This window comes from Canis lupus, chromosome 7, assembly GCF_003254725.2.
Source record: "Canis lupus dingo isolate Sandy chromosome 7, ASM325472v2, whole genome shotgun sequence".
NCBI lineage: Eukaryota > Metazoa > Chordata > Mammalia > Carnivora > Canidae > Canis > Canis lupus.
Window position 1 is genome coordinate 5,549,287 of NC_064249.1, and position 25,609 is coordinate 5,574,895.

At 51.7% G+C, this 25,609-nt stretch overlaps 1 protein-coding gene across 2 annotated transcripts in view; it reads left to right on the plus strand.

The window, feature by feature from the left end:
- MAPKAPK2 (MAPK activated protein kinase 2) overlaps nt 1-25,609 on the plus strand; it is a 45,441-nt gene that overhangs the window by 15,560 nt on the left and 4,272 nt on the right. Inside the window, exons 1-4 of one of the 2 annotated variants that reach the window (XM_025429741.3) lie at nt 21-134; nt 24,630-24,769; nt 24,860-24,924; nt 25,097-25,176. In XM_025429741.3, coding sequence (XP_025285526.1) covers nt 36-134; nt 24,630-24,769; nt 24,860-24,924; nt 25,097-25,176 — 384 coding nt within the window. In that variant the 5' untranslated portion in view covers nt 21-35. Of the gene's footprint in view, nt 1-20; nt 135-24,629; nt 24,770-24,859; nt 24,925-25,096; nt 25,177-25,609 lie in introns of those variants that run through there. The other variant, XM_025429740.3, reaches the window with a different exon arrangement.

Sequence of the window (25,609 nt, forward strand, 5' to 3'; positions counted from 1 at the left end):
GAACATTCTATCATCTCAGAACATTCTCTTAGACAATGCTGGACTCTAAGGTCATCATTCTGCACCCTGGTAGAGAATTATCCGAGGTGGAAGGGGATTTGTGGAAGAGCACACGGAGAGGTTTTAAGGCCCAGGTAAGGGGTAAAGAGGTGGTAATCATTTAAAAATGGACCTCAGATAGTATTTAGTTTGTCTTGTTTAGGACTACATCCCAGTAGATGGTCAGGTAGCCCCATGGCTCCCGCACTAAGTCAGTTGTCACCTGTGGGTAACATTTGAAAATACAGATGCCTGGGCCTCACTCTCCATATCTTTTTGAGTCTGAGACCACAGAGGTGGCATTCAGGTATGTGTGTTCTCATCTGATCATTATCTGGGTTTGGCTACCACTGATCTATTGATCCTGAGCTTAAATTCCTCCAGTGATGGGGGGAGCTTACCCCTTTTCAAGAAAACCTTACCATTAAAAAAACAAAACAAAAAAAATCAAACAAACAAAAAGCTGCTGTTGTTAAAGTTCTCTGTTTACTGAGTTCAAAATTTGTTCCCTGAACTTGTAATATTCCTTAGTGCTAGTTGCGTTTTCTGGAGCCTCACAGAGTGCTTCAGTTCCGTCTCCTGTACTCCGTCTTCTGCAGATATTTGAACACAGCCTGTGACCTGACGTCATGGCTCATTTTCAGAGTACTCAGCCTGCCAAGGGCTCAAGGGAGATGCAGAGATGAGACATCATTGCCCTGATCCTTCCAATTATCGGGCCTTGCTGAGAGATTGAGGAAAGGTCCGTGTCGCGGTGGACCCTGTCAGTGGAGGCTCCTAGAGGTTGTGCAGCCGGTGTGGACCATGTGTACCCTCCCCCTCTCTGCACACCGTTCCGTAGGAAAGAGTCCCTGTTTCTCTCTGCATGGTTAACGCTTGCTTTTTGGGAGCACTGATCTGTTTGCCTTCAGAGGCATTGGGAGACTCAGCCATCCTTTGCCCATCAGGTAGGACCATAAACATCACTCTGCTTAGAGACCTTCAGTAGCACCCTCCCCTGGCCTCCAGCGTGATGCATGGAGACTCCTAACATGGCCTTCAGACAAGCTGGCTTTGACCTTCCTTCCACCCCCACCCCTCACACACATACACTCCCCTTTCAGAGACCACTACTCCCCACTCTGAGTACTTGCTTAGGCTCCCAGATCTTCTGCTGGGCCTCCCATTTGTTCATCATCTCATGTCCTGGTAGGGTTCGAGCTCTCCTTCGAAGCTTAGATTTCACCTGCTGCCCACCCCCCACCCCAGGTAGATGAGCTCCTTTCCTTATGCTAGTAGGTAGTTCATACTAGTGGTAAATCTGCTCTGAATTTGAATCACAGTCACTCTTGTGTCCTTCTGCCCTGGACTCTGAGCTCCTTGAGGACAAGGACTGTGTCCATTTGTTCGGAATCCCCCAGTGCAAAGCGTAGCACCAGGTATTTAGCCGAGGTGTCGCGTGTGCCCCCAGAAGTGGGGTAGTCTTCCTGCCCGTGTGGCCTCGGGATTCCGATGAGCCCGCCTTGGGGAGCAGGAACCCGTCTCCCAGGGCAGCCTTCTCTCCCCAGTGGCCTCGGGCCCCAGCAGCTCCTCAGAGAAAAGTGCTGTTTAGCAGCTGATAATTAGCACGCAGGGCCTGGAGCCTTGGCTGCCTCAGAGGCAAAACTGGTATTTAAACAATAAAGTTTTTGAAATCAAGAATTAAAGTGTCTGCTTCAGAAGCAGCTACATCCAAACAGAAGCTGCCCGGCTCCGATAAATGGAATAATGAGCGGAGCCAGGGGCTCTCTCTGGCCCTGCGGGGGCCCCGGGGCAGGCGGCCTGGCCGGGTGTTCGGAAAGGGTATTTCCTGTCGCTGCTCTGCCGGGACCTGGGGCTGCCTGGGGAGGGCAGGAGGCTTCTTTGGGAACGGCTGCCGGGCTTCCCTTTTACCCCCAGCCTGTATGGATTAGGCTCATTTTGCCCAGTGGACAAGAAGAGAAATTTGGGGAAACATACTAGGAATAAACGGGGGGGCTTTTTCCGAGGTGCTGAAGCACACTTTTGCATCCAGGGCTAAATAGAGACGGTCCCCTCCTTGCTGCCTCTCTGTGTCTCCTCTTGTTTTGTGCGCTGCCGCTGGCGTGGAGAGGCGTGGAGAGGCGAGAGCTGACGTTCGGCCTCCTCCCTCCCTAGGTCAGAACCGGCGGGAGGAATTCCCCGGCCTCTGGTTGCTGCCCAGATACTAACCGCAATCTCCAGCTCCACTGTTCTAAGAAACTCGCGTACCAGGAACAGCCCGTGGCTTCCGAACAGGGGCAACTGCTCGAGAGGCAGAGGCTTCCTGTGTGTGTCGGGGCGGGGGGGGGGGGGGGGCATTGAGAGGACCCTGCAGCCTGTCACCAGGACACCTGCCTCTGTGCTCAGCCGCAGAGGTCAGTGGGAGGTGCCTGTCCGGAGCCTGCTTTATCGGGAACGCAGCAGAGAGCCCACCCCGGGAAACCAGAGAGCCTCCCGAAGGAGCATGTGGCCGAAATCAGGGTGTCTGATAAACAATTTTTTTCAGGGAGCAGGTGGGGGAAGACTATTGTCCGCTCCTCTGGAGACAACCCGAGATGTAGATATATAGTTTGAATACAAAAACACTGGACTTTCTGGAAACGTTAACATCATCCGTGTCCCGTCTGAGCGTCTGTCACTCATTGTGACCTCTCCATTGGTATCTGGCCCGTGGCGGGAAGAAGCCCGGGTGACAACCCTTGCCTGCCATCCTCTTCAGTTTCTCTGTGGGGATTAGTGGCATCGGTGGCTGAGCTCACCCAGACCATGTGACACTTGGTGGTGACCCCTCACTGACCGCAGGTGTGTACGCTGCGTGCATGACCCGGTTACCCATATAGGCAAATGCAAAACAGTTGGGGTAGTTAGGAGGAGACTTGATACAGGAAGAAAACCCAGTGGCTGGCCTGGGGTTGAGCCCTTGTCCTTGGTGACATAGGCTTAGGTGATTCACAGCCGACGTTGGCTCGGGTGTGTGCAGAGGCTCAGTCTCTCTGCTGAAGTTGTAACGGTCCTTCGGAAACTTCACTAGTTGAACTGAGGGTGAAGATGCCCCAAGCCTGCGTGCGCTCATTAACCTGTTCACCTGTCTGTTCACTGGCAGGTTATCGAAGGGAAAACATGTTTTTCTTATATACTCCCAATAGTAGGAGAGCTATGGTCAGGGGTCAGGGTGGAGGAGAGAGTTACCCATCTCTCCAGGCACCAGACGGTCTTGGAATGTGTTGGTGGAATGCCGGTCCCAAGATGCTCTGATGAGATAAATCTGGGAAATGCTCTGCATGCACATTAACATTTTATTTTATTTATTTTTTATTTATTTTTTCACATTAACATTTTAAAGGCTCTGAGAAGTTCTGTAGCAAAAGAATCCATTTGACTTTGTAACCTAGTGCTCCTGACATTTATGGAATCCCTTTTTTTTTTTTAACCTATTAATTATTAGCATCCTTAGAGTCTACTGTTAGTCTACTGTTAGGGAAATGGCAGTACACCTCCCTGCTCTGGGCGAGCTGCCAGTGATTCGAGAAGAATTCACCTGACTCTAGGTCAGCCCAAGTTGGAGAGATTTTTAAAAGGTGTGTGTGTACATATGTGTGTGTGTGCGTGTGTGCTGGGGGGTGTGGCAGAGAAGGGCCCCTGGCAGGTGGCTTCTATTGAAGTTGGCCCTGTCTGCATCCCTGCTGGCTTTGTGCTTCTGGAGAAGGCTTTTGTCCTGGCTTGAACATGCTGAATAGCAGCTACATCTGTCATGCCTGGGAAGCGGCAGTTTGCAGCGTGGGGGGTGAGCAAGCAGTGAACAGACACCCCTGCTTGAGGCCCCGGCTGCTGAGAGTCTCTCCATATCGAAGGGAGGGGCTGGTGATCCAGAGGCAGCTGCTTGCTAATCCTGGAGTGGAGGGGAGCGAGATTTAGCTCCCTTATCTCTGCATTCTCCTTGTCCGATGGGGGAAGATTGTGTTGAACCCCGAGCTGGTAGCTGGGAAGAAGCAGGTGGGCAGGATATTTTCTCCCCTTCACCAGCCACAAGGCATCTGGAGGGTGGAAGACACTTAGCTCTCCATTACCCAAGGCGGGGAGGGGGGGGAGGGAGGGGCAGAGATGAAGCCATTTTGGTTTAAGTTTAAGGAAGAAATCAGAATTGTGAGGTGGGGTTCATCAAGTTTGTGATGTTTTAAAATTCGAGAGTCCTGGCTAGAATTGCTTTCAGACAGTTGGTGACAGGAGACGGGTGTGAGTGGCCGGCTCCTTAAGAAAGGTCTGGGGGGGCCCTTCCTGGGTTCTTCACCGGGAACAGAGCCAGTTCCAGGGAATTCCCGAGGCTTGTGCAGACTCAGTACCCTCCCTGTGCCGCTTTGCTAGAATGCAAAGGATTTCTAAGGAAATTGGCCACTGGGAAAAAAATGGGACCGTGAGTAGGAACCAGTCACTTCGTGGAGGTTGTACATGGCCCGTGTGGGAAGACCTCTGTATAATTAAGGCGGGCTCAGGATTTCCCTGTTTGTATGGATGTATGTGTTAATATATTTTTTTATGCTGCTTTTCCTCTTTTGACCTTCTCCCACAGGGGGAGGGGTTTGTCTGTTCTTAGGAAGTGGGGTGAGGTGTCCCTTACCTCCCAGCTCCTCTGGCCTTCTCTCGCCTTCCCTGGGTCACAGCCCCCGAGGCCCAGAGTCACTGAGCGGGGGGAACACCCCCAGTCCCTCTGATTGTTGCCCTTGTTAGTGGAGAGAGGGCAGATGCTCCCGTCCGTTGCCCCTGCACAGGAAGTCTGGGTGGGCCAGGTTTTGGTTTGGGAAACAGGAGCGTTAGAGGCTGCTGCCAACTGGGGTTGTGTTTGCAGACTCCCAGGCTCCAGTGTCTCCGGAGGGACCAGCAGCTCTGACCCTCGTGGGCTCGCTCCGGTCCCTGGGGAGGGAGCCCTTGCCAGGAACCTCTGAGCTAACTGGAGGTGGGTGTTGTGTAAGGGTGGCCGAGGACTGCCCGGAGGACTGCCCGGCAGGAGAAGAGTAGGGGATGACTCCCTCCTTCCCCCACCGGCTGGGGATGCATCACCACTGCTGGGAATGCATTCAGGCCACTGATAGACCAAGTGGTCATTATGGAAATTCTTTCTTACCCCAGGGTGGGGCTTTACTTTTTCAGAAGAGTCTTTAGATGTCCGGGCCTTAAGGGACCAAGCCATTTACCTGCTGTCCCCTCAAGGCTACAGGGCAGGGCACTGTCTGAGCCCCCATTCCTGCCCTCTGTCCCTGTTCCCCCTTCTTGTGTCATCAGTGGCCGTAGCCTGGTGAGCAGTGGGCATGGACTCGGGGGAGAGGCTGGCACCCCGCATGCCTGGCCTTCCTTTCCCCCACAGGCCCTAGCCTGGCTGGGTCTCCACTCCTGTCACCCCCACCCCCAGCTGTGGCACATCTGGGCCTATGCAGGGTGTCCGGTTGTCCTGCATAATGAGCATCCCAGACTTCCCCTAGGTGATGTGCCACAGTGATTCCAAGGGAGGAGTGGGATTTCCCCCACCCCCAGGCACTCGAGAGACTTCCTCCAGGCTCCTGGCTCCCATTTCCGAGTCCTGATCTCTGCGCAGTGTGCTCTCCCATTCCTCCCCCACCCCCACCCCCTGCCCTAAGGAGAAAGGCGGGAAGGAAGTCCAGCCAGAAGTTGTTTTCTGGTTTGTGAGGTAACGGTCTTTGGATTGAGAAACACACATGTACCCTCCCCTTTAAGATCTGAGGCCAGAAGCACTAGATTCTGGTTTCCATGGAAACCTGGGTGGGCAAGGCAGCGAGACGGGGGCTGGTTATAGGTACAGAAATGGGGGAAGGGGCTCCCAGGGCCCCCTGTGCCTTTCGGGGGGCGGCCGGGGGTGGATCTGCATAGTCCACTCAGGGCCCTGGGTTGTATCCCTCCCCTGCGTCACCAACCGCAGGGGAACCTTGGCAAATATCTCAAACCCTCAGCACCCTAGTTTCCATGTGCCTAAAATGAGGATCACACCGGCTCCACCTGGATTATGGATTTAAAGGTGACGTTATACACAGAAGGGCTTCGGAATATATACAAATTGAACAAATTTTAAGATAGTATTACTTACCTAGGAAGATTGGAGAATCATGTCAAAGAACAGAGAGTTAGAGACCTCAGGTAGGCTTGGTGTAGCTTAGATCTTACAGGAGAGGAGAGAGAGTAAAAGTGACTTGTCTACAGGTAGGTACTCAGCAGTTAATTGTAGAACTGGGACTAGAACCAGGTCAGTCAGCTTTCTGGCAGATGCTTCTATCCCTTGGCAAACTCCGGGCTGTGTGTCCTTGGGGTAGAGAGCCACAGAGTGGAGAAAACATGACACAGAAAACCTGGCAGTTTGTGTGCGATCGGGTATAAATTATCCAGGCCATTGGGAGTTAGGAGGAGGATAGTAGAGTAGATAATCTTAAAATTATTAAAATTGGATTTTGCAAACTATTACTGATTTGTTTTGCCTCTACCAAATGTATCCCCATAATTCTCTGGGGTTTCTATGATGCCCTGTGTCCCAGAAACCTGCTGTGTGTTGGGGGGGCGGCGTGCTCCTGGTCATTGATTTGGTGTTGGCTGTGGCTAACCTACAGACCCTAGACCCTAGACCCTAGAGGGGAGGGTCCACGTGCAGACAGGAGAGAGCTGGTCACGCCCAATCCCATTCTTCGGGGACACATGGGTACGATGGCCAGGGCATGCCGAAGCTACCGGGTCTCTGCGTCCTCTGGCACCTGTCTAGAAACATGGTTTGCGCAGACACAATGAACAGTAGACTGTCAGAGCTGGAAGGCACGCGAGGGATCCTCTAAACTGGTCCCTTGAGTTTCCGGGGGCAGTACTGTGGCCAGCAAGGGGCAAGGACTTGTCTGACGGTCATGGAGCTGGTCTCGTGGGAACAAGGACTTAGGACCGCAGAGGTCTGAGCACCAAGCTCACATGCGTTCCCTCTTGGCCATGATTGCCTGTCCCCAGGTCGGCCTGACCTTTTGCAGTTCTGCCCTTGAGAGGTCCTGATGTTGGCCGAAACCGTTCCTCTTCGTTCCCTTGCCACCTTCTTCCTGTGACCCTACAGACACCTCTTTTCCCCTTGTGATCCTTACTGGCTGTTACTTCCTTCCGTCTTCCTCTCCTTTTTTGTTATGAAATACTTGAGACATGCAACCACCTTGAAAGAATTCTCTGGGGACTGCCCATCTGCCCAGCCACCTAGGTGGCTCTACCATTGACATTTCACTCTGCCCGCTTTCTCCTATCTTTCTCTATCTTTCCCTCTCTCATCCATTCATCGGCCTTCTTTCGGGAGTGCCTTTTAATTATTTATTTATTCATGAGAGATACAGAGAGAGGCAGAGAAAGAAGCAGCCTTCCCTCCCCGCCCCCCAGGGAGCCCAGTACAAGGACCCAATCCCAGGACCCCAGGATCACGACCTGCACCAAAGGCAGATGCTCAACCACTGAGCCACCCAGGTGACCCTCGGGGGTGCCTTTTATAGTAAGTTGCAGGCATCAGTGTGCTTCCCCTCAACATTTCCACATACGGAAGTATTAATTACAGTTTGGCATTTGTTCGTGCCTTTACTTTTTTGGGTTTTGGTGGTAAAATTTATGTAACTGTGACATGCTCAAAATTTAAATGTATCGCTTGATGAGTTTTGATAAATGTTCCGTCTTTGAATTCCAAACGTCTGTCAAGATACAGAGTCAACATGGGGCTCCTGAGTGGCTCAGTTAGTTAAGTGACCAGTTCTTAATTTCAGCTCAGGGTTTGAGCCCTGCCCAGCCTGGAGCCTGTTTAACATTCTCTCCTCCTCTGTCCCTCCCCGCATCTCTCTAAAAAAAAAAAAAAAAGGGCAGCCAGGGTGGCTCAGTGGTTTAGCGCCGCCTTCAGCCCAGGGCGTGGTCCTAGAGACCTGGGATCGAGTCCCACGTCAGGCTCCCTGCATGGAGCCTGCTCCTCCCTCTGCCTGTGTCTCTGTTTCTCTCTCTCTTTCTCTCTCTCTCTCTCTCATTAATAAATAAATAAAATCTTTTTAAAAAATAATAAAATTTTTTTAAAAATTTAAAAAAAAAGAAAAGACCTAGAACAAACATCTAAAAATGTTTAGTTAAGTTCCCTCATGATCCTTTCTAAACGATCACAGTTCTGGTGTTTCTTCACCATAGATAAGTTTTGCCTGTTGTGGAAACACCATAGAAATGAAACCATCGGCATGAACTTATTTATGTAAGGTTCATCCACATGGTTACCTCATTGGGAGTCTGTTCCTTTTTTATACTGAGTAGTATTCCATTGTATGGATATCATGTTTTTGCCTATCCATTCTCCTGTTGATAGACATTTGAAGTGTCTCCAGTTTTGGACTATGATGAATAAAGCTTATGAACATTCTTGCATAATTCTTTTTGTGGACATAATGTTTTTATTTCTCTTGGGTCAATACCTAGGAGTGGGATTGCTGGGTCAAAGGAGGCTGTTGTTACTTGTTCTGGACTCCGCCCTGCCCTCTCATTGTGTTCTGCACTCAAGTTTGGGAGTAGTGGAAAGTGCCTTCTTGCTCACCTAGATTATTCTCTTACTCAGTATAGGAATCCCCCGAGAGCCCACCTGACAGCATCTGCTTGAATGTATCCAAGGATGGGGAGCTTATTACCTGACTGACCTCTTCTCTTATGAGGCAGCTCCTTATTGATTTCTGCCTCTTCCGTGCGAGAGCCCTATAGAATTTCAGGACCTCTGCCCCATCTCGTCCCTCAGCCATTCCTTCAGGGATTCTCTTCAAGCTAATTGTCCCTATTGGTCCAAATGTTCCTCAGCTGACATTTTCTCAGACCTTTAATGTCCTGGTCATCACCCTCTGGAAGTTAAATGCTCTTTTTCAAATGTGTTGCTCAGAGGTGAGTGCTGAATTCTGGATGTGGTTGGGCCTGGACTCCTGTCTTGTTCTAGGACTAGATCCACCCATGAACTGAAGGTGATATTCACTTCTTAGCAGCCACATCGTGGCATTGGAGGCAGATGAGCTAATGCTTGTGAAAAAAAAAAATTACCACAAATCTCAGGCGATTTTGAGGTTGTCCATTTGAAGTCATCTAGAGCCTCTGGTATTAATGGCATTCACTCTGTACTTTCTACTCGCCACCACTCTATCCTTTGCTACCACCTTCTGAGAAAGGCACCACTAAAATGAACTTAATAAAAACTTTTTGGTTTAAAACAGAGTTTGTCAACTTTGGCACTGTTGACGTTTTGGACCAGGTATTTCTTTGTGGTGGGGGATTGTCCTGTGCTTCCCAGGAATTAGCAACTCCCCTGGCTTCTACCCACTTGCGATCCTGTCCATGCCCACTCCCTGGCCCCTCAAGCTGCAACAATCAGAAATGTCTCCAGGTATTTTCATGTGTCCCCTGAAGGGGAAAATCATTTCAGGTTGAGACCATTCTTAAGGCATAGAACTTAGTCACTGAAAAAATTTTAAATAGTAAAAATAAAGCTCTTCCTGAAGGGTAACCAGTGTTCTTCTTATATATGTATTATATATAATATATTATTTTTATATTTATATTTATATATAAATATAAATTATATATTATATATATATGTATATGTATTTCCATATTATGTCCTTTATGGAGGACCATCCTTGCTTTTCGCAGTTCCCAGTATGCATGGATTTCAGTTAGCACAGCCTAGCTAAGTAACCCCAGGCCCCCAGTACCTCACTTGCTGTGGTGTATTAACTCTGAGTAATTGCACAGTCTAAACTTTGCTGCGCGCTCCGCAATCCACAGATCACTATGTACATAACAGATGTTTTTTATGATCAGCGCCCAATCACTTCCCTTCCTTCAGAGTCTGTCAGTGGTGGTCACTTGCTGCCCATCTGTTGTCGGGTTCACACACAGAGGAAAGTGTGCACTTGTGTTACCTCTGTGTCCCCTAGTGATAACCTCCTGTGACCGTTTGCAAACATGGATAATCAAAAGAGGGAGTTGACCAACAAAGATGCATTTTCACAAAGATTCGGAAAGTAGTAATGCTGGAAGTGAAACTGGAGCTGAACGTAAACGGAGCTTACATGGAATTACTAGCTGGCTGTGGGAATGTCGACACTTCCACCGCTCCACATTCCATGACTCTACAGATGAAGCCAGAGGAACTCTGGAAGGCAAACTCATTGACATGAGTGATCGTGATGGAAGCATGAAGAAGTTCCAGAGGAAGTGAAAAACCCCTCACACTCTTGGAGGTGTCTTGCAACGTCGAAAGCACAAAGGATGGAATGTGGGAAAGTGACCCAGACTTGGGACAGAGTATGGCAGGTTGCAGAGGCGGAGATGAGGTGGATTGTGTGTCCAACGACGAGAAGACAAGCACTCTCCCAGCTACTCTGGATAAGTTCTTCACAAAGAAATGACACACTCATTCTCAATGTCTAGTATTTTTTATTACAGTGTACTAAACACAAGTTTTACTATTTTTTCCATTTCTCTATTCATTTATACCCGACAGAGAGTTTTTAATGTTTTGACAAAAATTTCTAAAGGTCATGGAACAATCTTCATTTTTTCCATTGATGATTAAGATTGCTTTGCACGGTCATGTGTGTGGTTCTATATTAGTGTGCAAAGCAAGTCAGTCTATATTTAGAGAAGTGTAGGTAAATGCACATACACAACATTTCTTTTGCTTTTCCTCTTGTTTTTTTTTTTCAAAATATTTTACAAAAATAGAATGTATCAATTTGCAGTTTACTTTTTTTCACTGCAGGGCACCTTTTTTTGAAGAACTTTGGATCTCAGTATGTCTAGATCCACCTCATTCCTTGTGATAATTGTATCTCATTTTGCCTATCGTTATGGATGTACCGTAATTTATTTGACAACTTTTCTGTTCGTGGACATTTCGTTTCTTTCTAGTTGTCTTTTTTCTCCACGTGAAAGAACCCTGAAGTGGATGTCTCTGGCAGATTCCATCACTAAGCCTCACTGAATGGATGAAGACAGTGGAGATTAGAAAGGAAAGAACCAGAGCACCTGGCTGGCTCAGTCAGAAGAGTGTGTGACTCTTCATCTCGGGGTTATGAGTTCGAGCTGCATGCTGGGGGTAGAGATTTCTTAAAAATATAATCTTGAAAAAAAAAAAACCAACAGAAAAGAAAGTAAAGTGACTGCCTGAGTTCAGGCAGCTACTAAGCTTAGAGCTGACATTTGAACTTAGGACCATCCAGTTCCAGGTCCTCGCTTTTAACCACAGTGCTTTATAGCTTCTCTTCTCTTTTCTTAGAAGTAGCTTTTACCAACCACAGCAGCAGCAGCAGCAGCAGCACCAACGCATAGAGTTTACTGAGTGGGGCACGATTCTATTTGCAAATGCTTCATTATTCCTGTCACCTAACCAATATCCCTACGAGGTAGATGCTGGTGTCATCTCTGTGTTACACTGAAGGACGCTGACAGGAGTTAGGAGACTCTCAGGGCCACAGCTTGGTCAGTGCAGGAACCGAGACTCCTCCGTCCTCGGGCAGCCTGGCTTCACAGCCTTTGCTCTCCCTCCTCGTGTTACACGGGTCAGATTGGAGAAAGGGCTCTTTTATCATGTGCTATTAGAGGCCTTTTTTTGGATGTGTGGCTTTGTTTTGGCTCGTATTTCCACCTACTGTAATCTTTTAGAGATAGTTACTCAGGACACCTCCAGTTTTTGGTTCCCTGCAGGTTTGATGAGCTTGCTGTCTAGTCTTTGTCTTCAGCCAGTCTGTTGGTAAAATACTAGGCCAAGCCACAGAAGGCATTTCTTGGTTTGTCCCTGGAGCTGTTCCCTGGGTTTAGTGAACAAGCAGGTATTTATTGAGTAGGGCCATACTGCCATGTATCCGGCCTACGGTTTGACATCAAAGGTGAACAAGATCTAAGGGAACATCAAGTGTCAACTATACCTCAAAAAACAAAACAAAACAAAACCAAAAAAAACCAATAAGATACAGTTCCAGCCTCTGAGAGGCACAGGGTCTACCCAGCAGGGGCAGAGAAATGGTCTTATAAATAATGCCAATGAGTGTAGAAGTAGGAGTTTAACAAGAGTCTTGGGAGAGCAGAGAGGGAAAAGGGGCTTGACTGGTGGTCACCAGCGAGGCTTTGCAGAGGAGGCAACGCTGCGTTGGTGCTTAAAGGATGTGGACATAGAGACATGACTTGTTCGAGAACGGGGAAGTTCAGGGGAGGTCAAGTCGAGAGAATGTGTTGGGAGGGGAGGGCGGAGATCTTGTAGGTAGGAGCCAGGAAAGACCAGGCTGGGGGTTTAGGTTTTGTCCTGTTAGCCAGGGAACAGGTTCAAGGAAGACCACGTCCTGCTCACATTTGCCTTTCAGGGCCTGACACGGGATGTATCGGAACAGGCTAAGGCTACCATCTAGAAACCGATTAGAAGGCACGGAAGACAGGAGGGAACCAAGCAAGTGGGAACAAGACTGGAAGAAGGAAGATGGAATGTTTTGGAGATCTTTCCAAAGACAAAATCAGATTGGTTCTGTGGGTGAGAGGGTGAGAGGGTGAGAGGGTGAGGATGACGACTTCGAGGGCTATCTGGGGGCCTGGCCAGACGTGACAGCATTGTCACCGAGGCCGAGGAGCAAGGCCGAGGGAGCGTGGAGTTCGGCCCGGCCCCAGATCCGTGGCTAACCCGTTATCATCGTCACGTACAACAGCCGCACGTACTGCGGCAGCGCTTCGCCGTGTCGCCCTTTCCACCTCTGCGAGGTCCGAGGTGCTCAGGTGCGGGGCCGTCCACGGGCTCTGGCCCCTGGCCCCCCGTGGTCTCTAATTCAGTAACCCTGCTGATAAAGGAATCGAGCTTGGGTCTGCTGGGGCTTCTCCGGGAGCCCAGGCCAGGCCGAGATGGTCCAAGTCAGAATCCGTTCGAAGCTTTGTCCGAGACCGACGTGGAGCTAAGCAGCCCTTAGGGACCTCCTGGTGCAGAGCGTTTCTGTTTCCTCCAATCTGTTTCCTTGACTCGTCTGCGAGCTCCTTAAATCCCCACGTGTTTAGCCTGGTGCCTGGGGCCCGGGGGTGCCGAGGGGTGATGCTGCTGAGAAGCGGGCTCCTGCCGTCATCTCCCCCTCCCCGTGCCCCCCGCGCGATCGCCGCCGCCGGTTCTGGCCTCACCCCTGCAGGCGTCTGCACATCCTGGCACGCGAGTCTGGTGAGGTTGACATCTTGTACTTGCGTCCTCCTCGGTGCTCGTGAGCTGGTTCTTGGTCCGGCGCCCATCGGAGGTGCAGACGGTTCAGTGCAGACGGTTCGCTTGTTCCGTCGGAAGAACGTCCTTCTGGACAGAAAGGATGGGACACATCGGAGACGAGCATTCCCGCGTCGTCCAGCGTTCCTGTAGCCTAGAGCCTCAGCCCCCACGACGGGCCCTCGCGCTCCCTGGTTTTTCTCTGGCTTTGCACGTAGGGTGACGACACCCCGAGTGGTTCTCACGTTGCCACCAGCCCTGCTCACTCTCCACGCCACCCTCCTGGGGTCGGTCCTGTCTTCCGTGGCTCCCTGTGTGGTGGACTTGGTCATCTGTGACTGCTTCTGTCCTCCCGCCTTCCTGTTCCGGGAAAATTGGGGACTCTTGTGATTTACATGCTCAGAGTCTGCTTGGGGGAGACCAGACCTTATATTGCAAAATGCCTCCCCCCCCCCCTCGTGGGATCTCTGCTCATACTGTTCCGTTGTCAACATCTAAATACTGGTTTTCTGCGGGTCTAGGCTAAACAATTGTTTTTGTCCCCTGGTTTTTTCTTCCCCTCCTTTGAACTCTAAAATGACAAGGTTACTTCCTCCCAGTGTGGTATTCTTGTTGTTATTGTTACTGCTAACTACGGTGTTTTGTTTTCCTACGCAGTTTACTAGACTTTGCTTCCTGGTTAGCATTGAGTCCAAAGAGCATTTCCCTTCCTTGCACCTCCGGCTTTGTGACAGGTAAACCCTTTAGAAAGGCACGGCAAGAATTTATCAAGTGCCCTGCTCTTAGCAGGAAAAAAAAACCACAAAAAAACAAAAAACCCACCTTGCCTGTCTCTCTCCATCAGATGTCCTCGTGTCCGTGTCAGCTGATGCGAGCTCTGTGTTGCATCTGGACCACATCTGCTAACTAGGGAAGAGGGGCTCCTATTTTCCGCCATCTAGTTTCTAGTTTCTCCAAGGTTTCCCCAAGAACTACTTCTGACTCCTTTACCTTCTCTCTGCACCCTGCTGTCCTCCTGTCTTGGGCATGTGGAATTGTGGAATTGTTGTCAGGGGTGGGGTGTTGCCCTCTTTTGTAGGACCCTCTCTTCTTCCACTTTCTCTCGCTCTACTCTCTCTACGTCCCATTAGATCTGTTGATGAAGGTGTACATGCCATGAATCTCATTCCACTGAAGTGGAGTGATGATGATGATGACATGGCATTTATCACTTCTAATTAAGAATTTGAATCTGCTTTGTCACCTGTACAGGGTCAAGTTGCTGGAGGCAGCACTGGCCAGAACCAGTGTTGCTGACCTCCCTCCGTCTTTATTTTCCTTCTTTTTTTTTTTTTAAACAAGATTTTATTTATTTGAGAGAGAGAGGGAGGGCTTGGGGGTGGGTGGTGTGGAGGGAGAGGGGCAGAGGGAGAAGGCTGAGCAGGGAGCCCAAAACGGGGCTCAATCCCAGGGCCCCAAGATCATGATCTGAGCTGAAGGCAGATGCTTAACCAACTGAGCCACCCAGGCGCCCCTCTTTTTTTTCTTTTTTAAAGATCTATTTACTAATTTTTATTTCATTTTTAAAAAAGATTTTATTTATTTGACAGCACAAGCAGGGAAAGCAGCAGAGGGAAAGGGAGAAGCAAGCTTTCTGCTGAGTAGGGAGCCCGATGTGGGGCTCCATCTCATGGTCCTGGGATCGTGACCTGAGCTGAAGGCAGATGCTTAACTGACTGAGCCACCCAGGTGCTCCTATTCACTTATTTTAGAGAGAGGGAGAGTTTGCACACGTACGCACGAGAACCAGCAGAGTGGCAGAGGGAGAGAGTCTCAAGGAGACTCTGCCAAGGGCGGAGCCCACTGGGCCTCTCTCGACCCTGAGATCATCATGACCTGAGCCGAAGTTGAGTTGGACGCTCAACCAACTGAACCACCCAGGTGCCCTGATCTTAATTTCTCTTGATAATTTGTCCATCTCAGGATTTTTAAAATCCATACCTAGATATTATGAAGAAAATGGCATGTTTTCATCCTTCCACTCAGATTTTATCTTAAATCCAGCTGGGAGAGTTGAGTGTGTTTCCTTCCTACCACTGTCTACCTTGTGTCCTCGGGGAAGATGCCTTGTATCCTGTTGTACTCCATGGGCAGTGAAGTGGTTCCGATCGTACACATATACATTATATCTCTTCAGCATTGAGTGGATGCGGGGCCAGACAGATGCAGAGATAAATGGGGGCAGGCCTGTGAACGGGGCAGGGAAGGCAGCCAGGGCAACAATCAACTACTATTAGCAGCTCAGGATTTGCTTGTCAAAACCTCATTTGCCGTAAAACAAGAGTCTGGAACGTGGAGCATGAACTGGTGTGCGTCTTGGCCCTGGCAGTGACTCGCCGTGTGTCCTCAGGAAGGGTGCTTCCCTCGGGCCTTGGCTGCCACACCTGTAAATGGGATCAGCAATTGACTCTTCCACAGGGCGGTTAGGAGGCTTATGTATAACGTATGTTCTAAATATAGAGTGCACCTGACACATGGATGGTGTGGTTATACATGAAAATTCCTCTTTCTCTTTCAAAGTCATAGTCACCTGCTAGAAGAAAGAGAAATATCTGTGTCCCTCAGTCGTTCAGTTTCCTCCCTAAGACTCCAGAGGGCTTGCCTCTCCCCGCCGTGTGCAGCATTCATGCCCATAGAAGCCAGAAGTGGTTATCACTGGTGGTTTGGGGCCTCGGCCCGTTCTTTATTAACTTGGTAATATTCTCCAGGAAGACACCAGGCCTTTGCATCAGCTGGGTAGCCCTCATACCTGGAGTTACGCTAGGTCCTCATCCCTCCCCTGGTCCGCGTGGGATCCCCTGTCTCTGTCCACTTCCCTCGCCCGCAGGAGGGCCAGGTTGCTATGGGGCATGTACAGCTGTGCCACTTTCCCAGGCCAGGGGTCAAGTAAGAACTGAGATGTACTGCCTCCTGGAATCGAACCCCCTCGGCTTGATTTTTAAAAAGAAATACATGCAGATGGTAAGATCCAAATATAACAGAAAGATATAAAGCAGAAAGGAGAAGGGGGAAAACAAGAAAAATGCACATTTCTCGCTGGAACCTACTCTTAACTGGTGGTTCAGCTGGTGGCTGACATTTTTGTGGGGGAGGGTAAAGACATCCAGAAAAGTGCAAGCCCATATATGTTCTCCTCTCTGCCTTAAGAAACAAAACCACCCAAATGGTATTCTATGTTTCTGTTCTGTTCAGGACTTAAAAAAATTTTTTTTTCGGAATTTAAAAAACACACAAAAGAAGAAAACATTACCACCATGTACAGCGAACCATTAATTAACCTTTGATGTGCTTGCTTGCTTGCTTTTATGAATATACCTTAAAAGTTACTTAAGCGATGCCGGTGCAGGTCCACTAAACAAGCTGGGATGGTAACGATAAAGCCAGAGTGTCGTCCTGTCCTTTGCTCGCCCGTGGGTGGGCACTCTCTTCTCACCACCGCGTGGATGTGTGGCCCTGCCTCTCTCCTGCCCGGGCCCGGGCCCTAAATCCTCTGTTGTATGGGCGCCCGGCCACTTCTCTGACTAGCTCCACAGCGGTGGACGTAGGTTGTTACCAGTTTGAGGCCACTAAAATGCTCTAGGAACCTATTTATTAGGATGGTTTCCTAGGTGGGCAGTGACTTCGTGCAAGGTTTGAACATTTACAGTCTTGAGAGATCCGGCCAGACTCCTCAAACAAGATCTATATCCCTACTGAGTGTATGAGAGAGTGCCCTTTCCTCTCAAATGTTGGCATAGACCCAAGAGTTTTATTTTGCTTTGGTTTTGGTCCAACATGAAAACATGTTTGCCATTCGGGTGAAATTGCTGTCGTTGTTTTTATAAGCATTTCTCTCTTAATGAGTTGCATCAAGAATCATTTGGCCGTCTGTGTTCCTTTCTCTTTGAACTGCCTGTTCTTATTCTTTGGCCATTTTTATATTGGGTTGTTAATCTTTTACAATTGATTTCCCAGTTAGCCTTTTATCCATTATGTGTTGCAAATATATATTTTTTTAAATTGTCATTTATGGTGTGACTTTTAAGCTCCTTGCCTTTTTGTTGAACCTTGGTCTTTTATGGCTGCCCCAGGAAGGTCCTGGAGAGAGAGGGTGGGAACCACAAGAAGGTCCAGCTCATCTTCTGGGCAGTGTGGTGTGGTTGTTGCAAAGCTTTTAGTCTTGGATTCCTCATTGTTCAGTGTGGCTTTGTTCTGGGTGGAGATGTTTCCCTATCACAATAACGAAAGCCAGTAGCAAATAGAGAGTACTACTTTTACCTCCCAGCCAAATATCTGGGAATGTATGCACCAGCCAGGGACCCTGATGCAGCACTTCTGTGTATCTTCTACTTCAGTAACCTTCTTAAGACTTGCGAACCCTGTTGAGATTTCTGCTTAGATCACTTCTAGGGGAAGACCAACAGTAGCTCCTCGCTGAGCTTTGCAGAAACTCTAGAAGGGGACATACTCCTTACCCCAGCCCCACCCCCCCATAGATGTAGAGGAAAACCACTTCAACCAAGACCCATCTGTCATCTCTTATGTTTCTGAGCTCGGCTAGAGGTAGAGACGTGACCACGTCTCCAGGCTGTAAGCAGCTCTCCCTAATTTGAGGGGGGCTGAGGGAGAGTCTCCCTCACCGCCACTGCTGGTTTCTGGCAGCACCCTGTTTAGTTTCTTTATGCACAAATCACAAGATCGAATTAAAACCGCTTTCTCACCGTGTACCTCCTGCATGCACACGGAAGTCCCATGGGGCACAGGCCTTACTTGCTCAGTTCTCTGTTAGATCCCAGCACTCTCCAGAACAGTGTGTGGCGTGTACTGGGTACTCCGGATGTTTGCTGAGTGATGGCATTTCGGGAGGGTGAGCTCACGTGCTGGACCGTGCGTGCTGTGTGTCTCCAACCTGTTTCCCTCCCTGGCTCCGGACCCAGAGATGGAGGCTTTGAAGGGCCCAGACAGAGATCACATGATGTAAGGACAGCGTGTCCTGGGCCTGTGTCCCCGTGACCTCCTCACACCTCCCTTTCTCGCTAGCACAGGGCTGTGGGGTCCAGTTCCCCAGCCAGGCTGGAAGGAGAGGTGTGACCATGGCTGAGCCGACACAGAGGACGGCTGGCTGGGGAGTGGGAGGGCTGGGTCAGAGCGGAGTGGAGCTGGAGAGGACGCAGGATGATGGAACCCCTTGTGCTGTGGTTCCCAGTGTCTGCTCACCACCGCCCCCCCCCCCCCCCCCCCCCCCCCGCCCCCCTGACTGCAGCCTGCACCTGCTGCAGCGGGCTGCCTTCCTGCTCCAGACTCCAAGGTGGCAGCCCCCTGCTGTGGACCTGGGGAGGCTGAGCTGCCTGAGAGCCTGAGCCTCTCTGCTCCCTGGCCGGCCTGGGGGTGTGGATGACAACCTCCCATTTACATTTGGAGAGCTAAGCTGCTTTCTTGGCCTCTTTAAAAGTACAAATGCTAATTGTAAATCACCTAGAAAATAAAGATCTGAAGAAGAAAAAATAAGGCCCTGTAATCCTGCTTTTCAGATGGAATTACAATTAGCATTTTACTGAGTATGAATACTCTTCCTCTTACACCCCCCCCCCCCCGTATAAATAAAAATATAGAACTGCACTAGCCATAATAAGCCTTTGAAACTGGGTTTTTTCACCTACTATCATATACTTTCTGATGAGTAAGTGTAGGGAAACTAAGATTGGGATTTGTGCTGCAAAGAAAGAGCCAGGGTGAGTGCCCCCACTCACGGTGATGGAGGACCTAACAGACTCGGGACTCCGTTCTGCATTAAATGTTCACTTCAGACATCACATTCGTGATTATAGATTATATAGCTAAGTGCACTTTTAAAAAAAGCAATCTCATTTGCTGGTTGCTGGGCCGCTGGCTTCTGGTTGGCATAATGGACTCGGGATTGGGATGTACATACATTCAGGTTCCATCCAGGGTAGTAGCTTAGGGTAAAATTTTAAAAGCAGGATTTCGGGATCAAAGCGTTTGTACTTTCAGGCATGTCTATGTTTTCCGCCCCCATTTTTGGCATTGATGTCATGGATGGTTCTGGAGGATTCTGTGCCTTTGCCTTCCCCCATGGGGCGGTGGAAAAGGAGCGTCAGGAGCAGTGGGGCCCCACATCAAATCCCAGCCCTGCCACGGGCCACTGCGGGAAGGCTTGGAGCTAATTGCTTAGTTTCTCTGAGCCCAAGTCTTCTCGTTTATATAAAGTTGGATGAGGGCAGCCCCGGTGGCTCAGTGGTTTAGCGCCACCTTCAGCCCAGGGCCTGATCCTGGAGACCCGGGATGGAGTCCCACATCGGGCTCCCTGCATGGAGCCTGCTTCTCCCTCTGCCTGTGTCTCTGCCTCTCTCTCTCTCTGTGTCTCTCATGAATGAATAAATAAAATCTTAAAAAAAAAAAAAAGTTAGGTACTTCCTCTGGGGTGGATGAGGGGTCCCCATTCAGAGTAGTTAGCACCCACTTAGCACAGAGCACGCAGGAGGGCAGGGTCCCCCTTCCCCTGCTCCCGGGGGTCCTGCACTGTGTGTGGGGGGGACTCACAGCAGCAGCCCTCCTGCCCACATCCTTCTCTTTAGCCCGCAGAGCACCCAGCACCCAGCACCACCCCATCCTGTAGTGGGGGGTGGGGAGGGGGTGGGTGGCTGGTGCATGACACACGGGGCCTTGGGGCTGACCTGCTATGACCGAGGACGTCTGGTTTAACGACACACCACACACACACCACACACGGGCAGCACAGCCAGTGCCTGACTCAGGTTTTTGCATCACTCTTGGCTCCCTGTCAGGCCTGGGAAGGAAAGGGGTGGCTTCCTTCTCTCCTTACAGTGCACCCCGCCCCCAGCTGTCCGGTTGAGGCAGTGGAGGGAGGCCAGGGGTGCTCAGGATGCCCAGACCGCCTCCCCGCCGGTATTCTGGGGCCCCTCGGGACTACTAATACCCCCTTGACCGAGGGGGGCGTGAGCGGGAGCCCAGCTGCCCACCCCGTGGCACTGCGACAGCGTGGCCGGGAAGTGAGAGCAGAGTGCTAACACACGCGTGTGCTGCTCACAGTAGGTTACAGGGGGAGTCTAGTAGCTCATTTAATATAGCTGAGGACTCTTACTAGTCTGCTTTAACCGATAGGAAACTGAGGCATGGAGGGGTTAAAGACGTCCACAAGTTCACACACCTGGCAGCTGTTAGAGCTTGTGAAGGGCGTGATCCCTTGGGGCCTGGGACTGGCTCCTTCCCGTCAGTCCTCATGTCCCCATTGCTGGCGAGCCGGGCTCCAGGCCCTGGGCTTTGTTTCTTCCCATCTCTCTGGCTCAGCTCAGTTTAGGATGCTGACTGCTCCTGAGTCCTTCCCTGTGGCCTCATGATAGAAGACTTGGTTGGGAGGATGGGAGGTAATGGGGCCACAGGCAACCAGAATTGGGGGCCCCGGTCCTCTTGCCTTCGGGCTCCAGCAAACTGAGACAGGGAACAGCATTTGGGGAGAGCTCCTGTGTCTCCCTCATCGCCGCTGTCATCCTAGAGTTTCCCAGGCCCTTGCCACAGTTGGTAGGGTGGCCTGGCCTATTGCATTGCAATCTAGCACATGCAACGATTAACCTTTTCTACAGTGCAAGAGAATTTCAGACGCGAACTATAGGGGGTGGAGACAAGTCACAGTATCTGCTCCGTGCTTTGCGTGGGCTTAAAATATTTCATAAACCCTTCCAGGCTCTTAATGTCTAAGGGCCTGTGGCTTCTTAGTGAGAAGACCCTCCCCGTCTCCCTCTCTCCAGTCTGGGTCCCTGAGATCTATAGACCTGGGCCCTTGTCTTTGTCCATGCCAGAGAGGTGAGCCTTTCCTACCTCTCCTAGGTGACTCTATTGGCTTCTGGTTGAACCTGCTGGTGGCTCCTGGCAGGACCCCAGGAATCCTGTTTCATTCCCTCTTTCCTCTGGCTTGGAGCTCAGCCCCCCCCCCCCCTCCCGTTCTTTACTTAGCTCTGTACTCCAGATTAGCACATTCTTGCTGTCCTCCCTCCAGGCTCTCTGCACCCCACAGCTGTCCACAAAGCCTCTTTGGCTCTTTAGGCTCTTCCCCCATGACATCAGCCAGCCTGCCTGCCTGACTCAGTTGAAGGTCTTAACTTTTGTTGCTGGAGTTGGTCTTCATATCCATTCAGAGATTTCTCATAACACGTACCTGGATGCCAGTCTCCAGTCTTCATGGGAAATTCTTATGTTCCTTTTAGAATTAAAAAATACTACCCTTTCCAGTTTACTTATTTCACTAAATTAATTCTGTTTTGCAAATGAGGAAATCCTTTTGTCAGAAGGGAAGGTTGGCTTACCTGACCCAAGCTAGGAAGTGCAGAGCTGGGGTATGAGTTGTACACCGTTCCCAAGGCCAAGTGTATTGTACTGGGTCCATCTGGCTCACCTACCAGGTGAAGAATTGCGTGTAGGCCCGGAGGTGGGATGGGAACCCATGCCTCCTGCCCACAAATTCTCCTTTGCCACACGGTCTAACCTGTCCAAGGCAGAAAGAGCAGCATTTGGAGTGGGAGCTCTGAGTTCAGGAGGGACCAAGGGGCACTTGGGTTTGGGCTTTGACGTGTCATCACTCAGCACAGCTCTGGTTGGGCAGGGCATGGAGCTGGTTCCCAGACTGTGGTCACTGGGCTGCCCGTAAACCCAGCCTGGAGTCTTGCTGGTGACTTGGACCGGCTTCCTCAGTGGGCCCCAGCCTCAACTCGAGGTGATGGAGAGGGTGCCTCTGCTGTGGCAGTTGTGCTGCTGGTTTCCAGTGATAACTGCCCCTCTGAGGACAAAGCCTTCTTAAGGGGTGTTCTTTCATTAGATGCTTAGAATGGCTCTGTAAGGAAGGGGGCCCCCCTCACGGATAGATGCAAAACAGGCTTAGAAAGGTAATGACGCCTTCAAGGTCATTGGAGATACTGACCAATTCGAGACCCCGCCCCTGGACGGATGGTAAATCCCGGACCTCAGGTTGCCTCTGAGTAAATCCGCCAACTGTGCTTCTTCTCTGGCCTCCTAGTGATCAGGGTACCTGCAGGGGGCGAGAGAGATCTTTCTTACTCGGCTGCTCTGAGGACTCTTGCCTCTGAACCCTTTGAACCTGCCAGTTGTATAGCACATTGGCTCACTGGGTTATAAATATTTCCTGTGTCGGCCTCCCGTAGTAAGTACCCTGACCCCCGCCAGCCTGAGTTCTTTCAGACTGGGACTGCTCTGTTCCTCTTGGCGCCCTGCACAACGCGGGACCCAGTAAATGCCCGTGGAGTGGAAGTGCGCTCCACAAATGAAGTTGCAAATGAAGTTGGCCGGTGCCTTCTCCTGCGTTGCTTAGAGCGGGGGAGAGGAAAATAAACTTTTTTTCCTGGGCCATGGTAAGGTGGGTGGCCGAGCTCGAACCTGTGCGGTGTCCCCAGATGGCCACGAGGTGGCAGTGTGACCCCGTGGGCAGCTTGCCCCACTTGTTTAGATTGTGCTGCGAGGTCAGCCTGCAGGTGTCTGTCCGGACCTGACCCGTCTGGGCCTCCACCCCTCCTGGGGAAGCTTTGTGGTGACATGGAAAGGCCTGGGCTTTGGGGTCCAGCCCTGGCCCTGCCTTTCTCTAGGGACTTAGCCCTGGACACACTGTTTCCCTGAGCTTCGATTTCCTCATCCCGTAACATGGCAGTTGCACAGTCAGAAAAGGCCTAGTATGTCGTGGCCTGCAGCGTGACGAGGTCTGTCCTCAGGGCTGGGAGTTCCCGTATGTGCCTGTCGCTGCCCTCGGTCACCTGGCTCCGTCCTGGCCGTCCCAGCTTTCTGACCAAGCTTCCTGCACTTTCCAGCGGGTCTCTGAGCCTCAGCTGCTGCATCCCCCACCTGCCCCATCCCTGCTCCCCCCTAGCAGGGCCCCATCCCCCTGCCTTCCCTCTGCCTCACCGTGTCCCTCTCGGCCTCGGCCCTCTGATGGGGACTGCGTAGGGCTCATCTTGGTGGCCCACAGAGATGGGAAGTCTGTCAGGGGCGGCGTCTTGGTTATTTTGGCATCAGTGCTGTGCATTTAGCCAACAGTCCGTGACGAAAGTGACAGCTCTGCTTGTTGGGCATCTGCCAGGGGCTCTGCTGGGTGCTTTGCAGAATTGCTTCGTTTAATCCTTGCGACAGATCTACCCCCCATTTTATAGGGGGATAGACCATGATGCCTTTGGCTCTGAGCAATAAAATTCTACTAAAAGCAGTTTGTAAAAAAATAATAATAATAAAAATAAAAATAAAAGCAGTCTGTAGAGCAAGGAAAGATTATTATCGTACCAAGCACAAGTCCTGAGGGCTGCTCAGTGTCAGCCAGGCCCCAGGTGACTGCCACGCCTCCTCCCCGCCTTCCTCGGTGTGCTGATGCGTCCTCCCGCCAGGTGCTGCGCCAGGTGCCGCGTGCGGGAAAGGTGGTGCTTCCTTTAGGAGGCCGCTAGCAGACTCGTGACCAAGTTCTTCTTGGCCACCGTTGGGTCTTAGGCTTGTTCCCAAGCTCGTCACTGGTAAAGAAATTCATGCGACTGGCTGGGATTAGTCAAGATTCAGCCCCTGAGGCTGGCGAGGGATCCAGGTGAGGGATCCAGGTTCCATTAGGGCCCCTGGCCACCTGGCCCGTGGGACAAGGTGCAGGACTGAGGCTCATGAGTCAAGGAACCTGCCGAGGTTTCACACCTGGTGAGAAGCGGCGTCCCGGCCACATCGGCCGACTCCCGAGGCCATGGGGGGTTGAATGAAGTAAAGCGCAAGACTGAGAAAGCGCGTTGCTCTGGATTTGGTGTGCTGGACCTTGAGGGGTCTTGGAAGTTCCTTTTCCTACTGGTTCTGGAGTCTCTCCTTCCTCTCGGCTCCTTTCCGTGATTGTGTGCCTTCTCCTCAGACTGTGCTCCTCAGGCCTCCTTCAGCCCCTGTGCCCCAGGGCCCAGTTCTGCCGCCCTCCAGGGTAGCCTGCAGGCCCGGCTAGACCGAGTGGCCCCGGGGCTGATTTCAGCCTGGGCCGAGGCCCCGTGGGGTCGTGGGGTCGTCTTGAAGGTTCCCTTTAGAGCAGATAAGGGAGCTGCAAAACTCTAAGTCAGGATTTAGGAGGAGAGGCCAGAGAAAATGCCGGGGGGTGGGGTGGGGGGGCTAGTAGGGGACCAGCAGGAGCAGGTCTGCCGGTGGGGAGAGCCCGGGCGCCCCGGAACAGACTCCCGCCGGGTCGTGCCGGGTGGCCGCCAGCTGCCCGCCTGCGGGGACGGCGCAGTCACGCAGGAGGCCTCTGGGCTTGCAGATGCTTCAGGACTGCCCCAAGGCCCGCCGGGAGGTGGAGCTGCACTGGCGGGCCTCCCAGTGCCCCCACATCGTGCGCATCGTGGATGTCTACGAGAACCTGTACGCGGGGAGGAAGTGCCTGCTCATTGTCATGGAGTGGTAAGCCAGGCCGGACGGCTCCCGAGGGCCAGGGGGCACGGAGAGGGCTGCTGGGCCGGGCCCGCCCCTCTCACCGTGGCTCTGTTTCAGTCTGGATGGTGGAGAACTCTTCAGCCGGATCCAGGACCGAGGAGACCAAGCGTTCACGGAAAGAGGTAGGAAGGGTCTGCTGGGACAGGCCTGGGCGGGCAGGGCCGTCGGGGGGGGCGGGGGGGACACCGGGGCCACTCCTCGGGTGGGTGGGGGGTGGGAGGGGGCTAACTGGGTCCTCAACCCTCCTGCCACATCTTGCGACTCTGCTTCCTATCGCCCACCCCCCTGCCACAGAGGCGTCAGAAATCATGAAGAGCATCGGCGAGGCCATCCAGTACCTGCACTCGATCAACATCGCTCACCGGGATGTCAAGGTGCCCGCTGTCCGCTGCCGTGTGGGAGCCACGGCCCGGGGGGCCACGGTGACCCTTGGGAGGTGGCCGGGCTTGCCCTGCGCCCTGCTGCGCCTCCTGCGGCAGAGCAGGGCAGGGGCCGTTCTCTGCCCCCCGGGGCCGCCCTCTCTGGGCCAAGCCCCAGCCCAGTAGCGAAGCCTTCTGTGGCTACGCCCAGCCCTGTGGTCCTCCTTAGTCAGCGCCACACAGTCACACCTTTGGTTTCTGTGTCCCCGTGGTGTTTGTTGGCGGTTCTCTGGGCTCGTCTCTTGTCTCCAAGTACCCTGTAAGCTCCCAAAGGCAGGCACCTGGCCACGCGCAACGGATGCTCCTGATGGCGTGCCGATCGAGGGCGACAGATGGTTGTTGAAAGGGTGAGGGGAGGCAGGAATCGCTACCCTCCTCACAGGCTCAG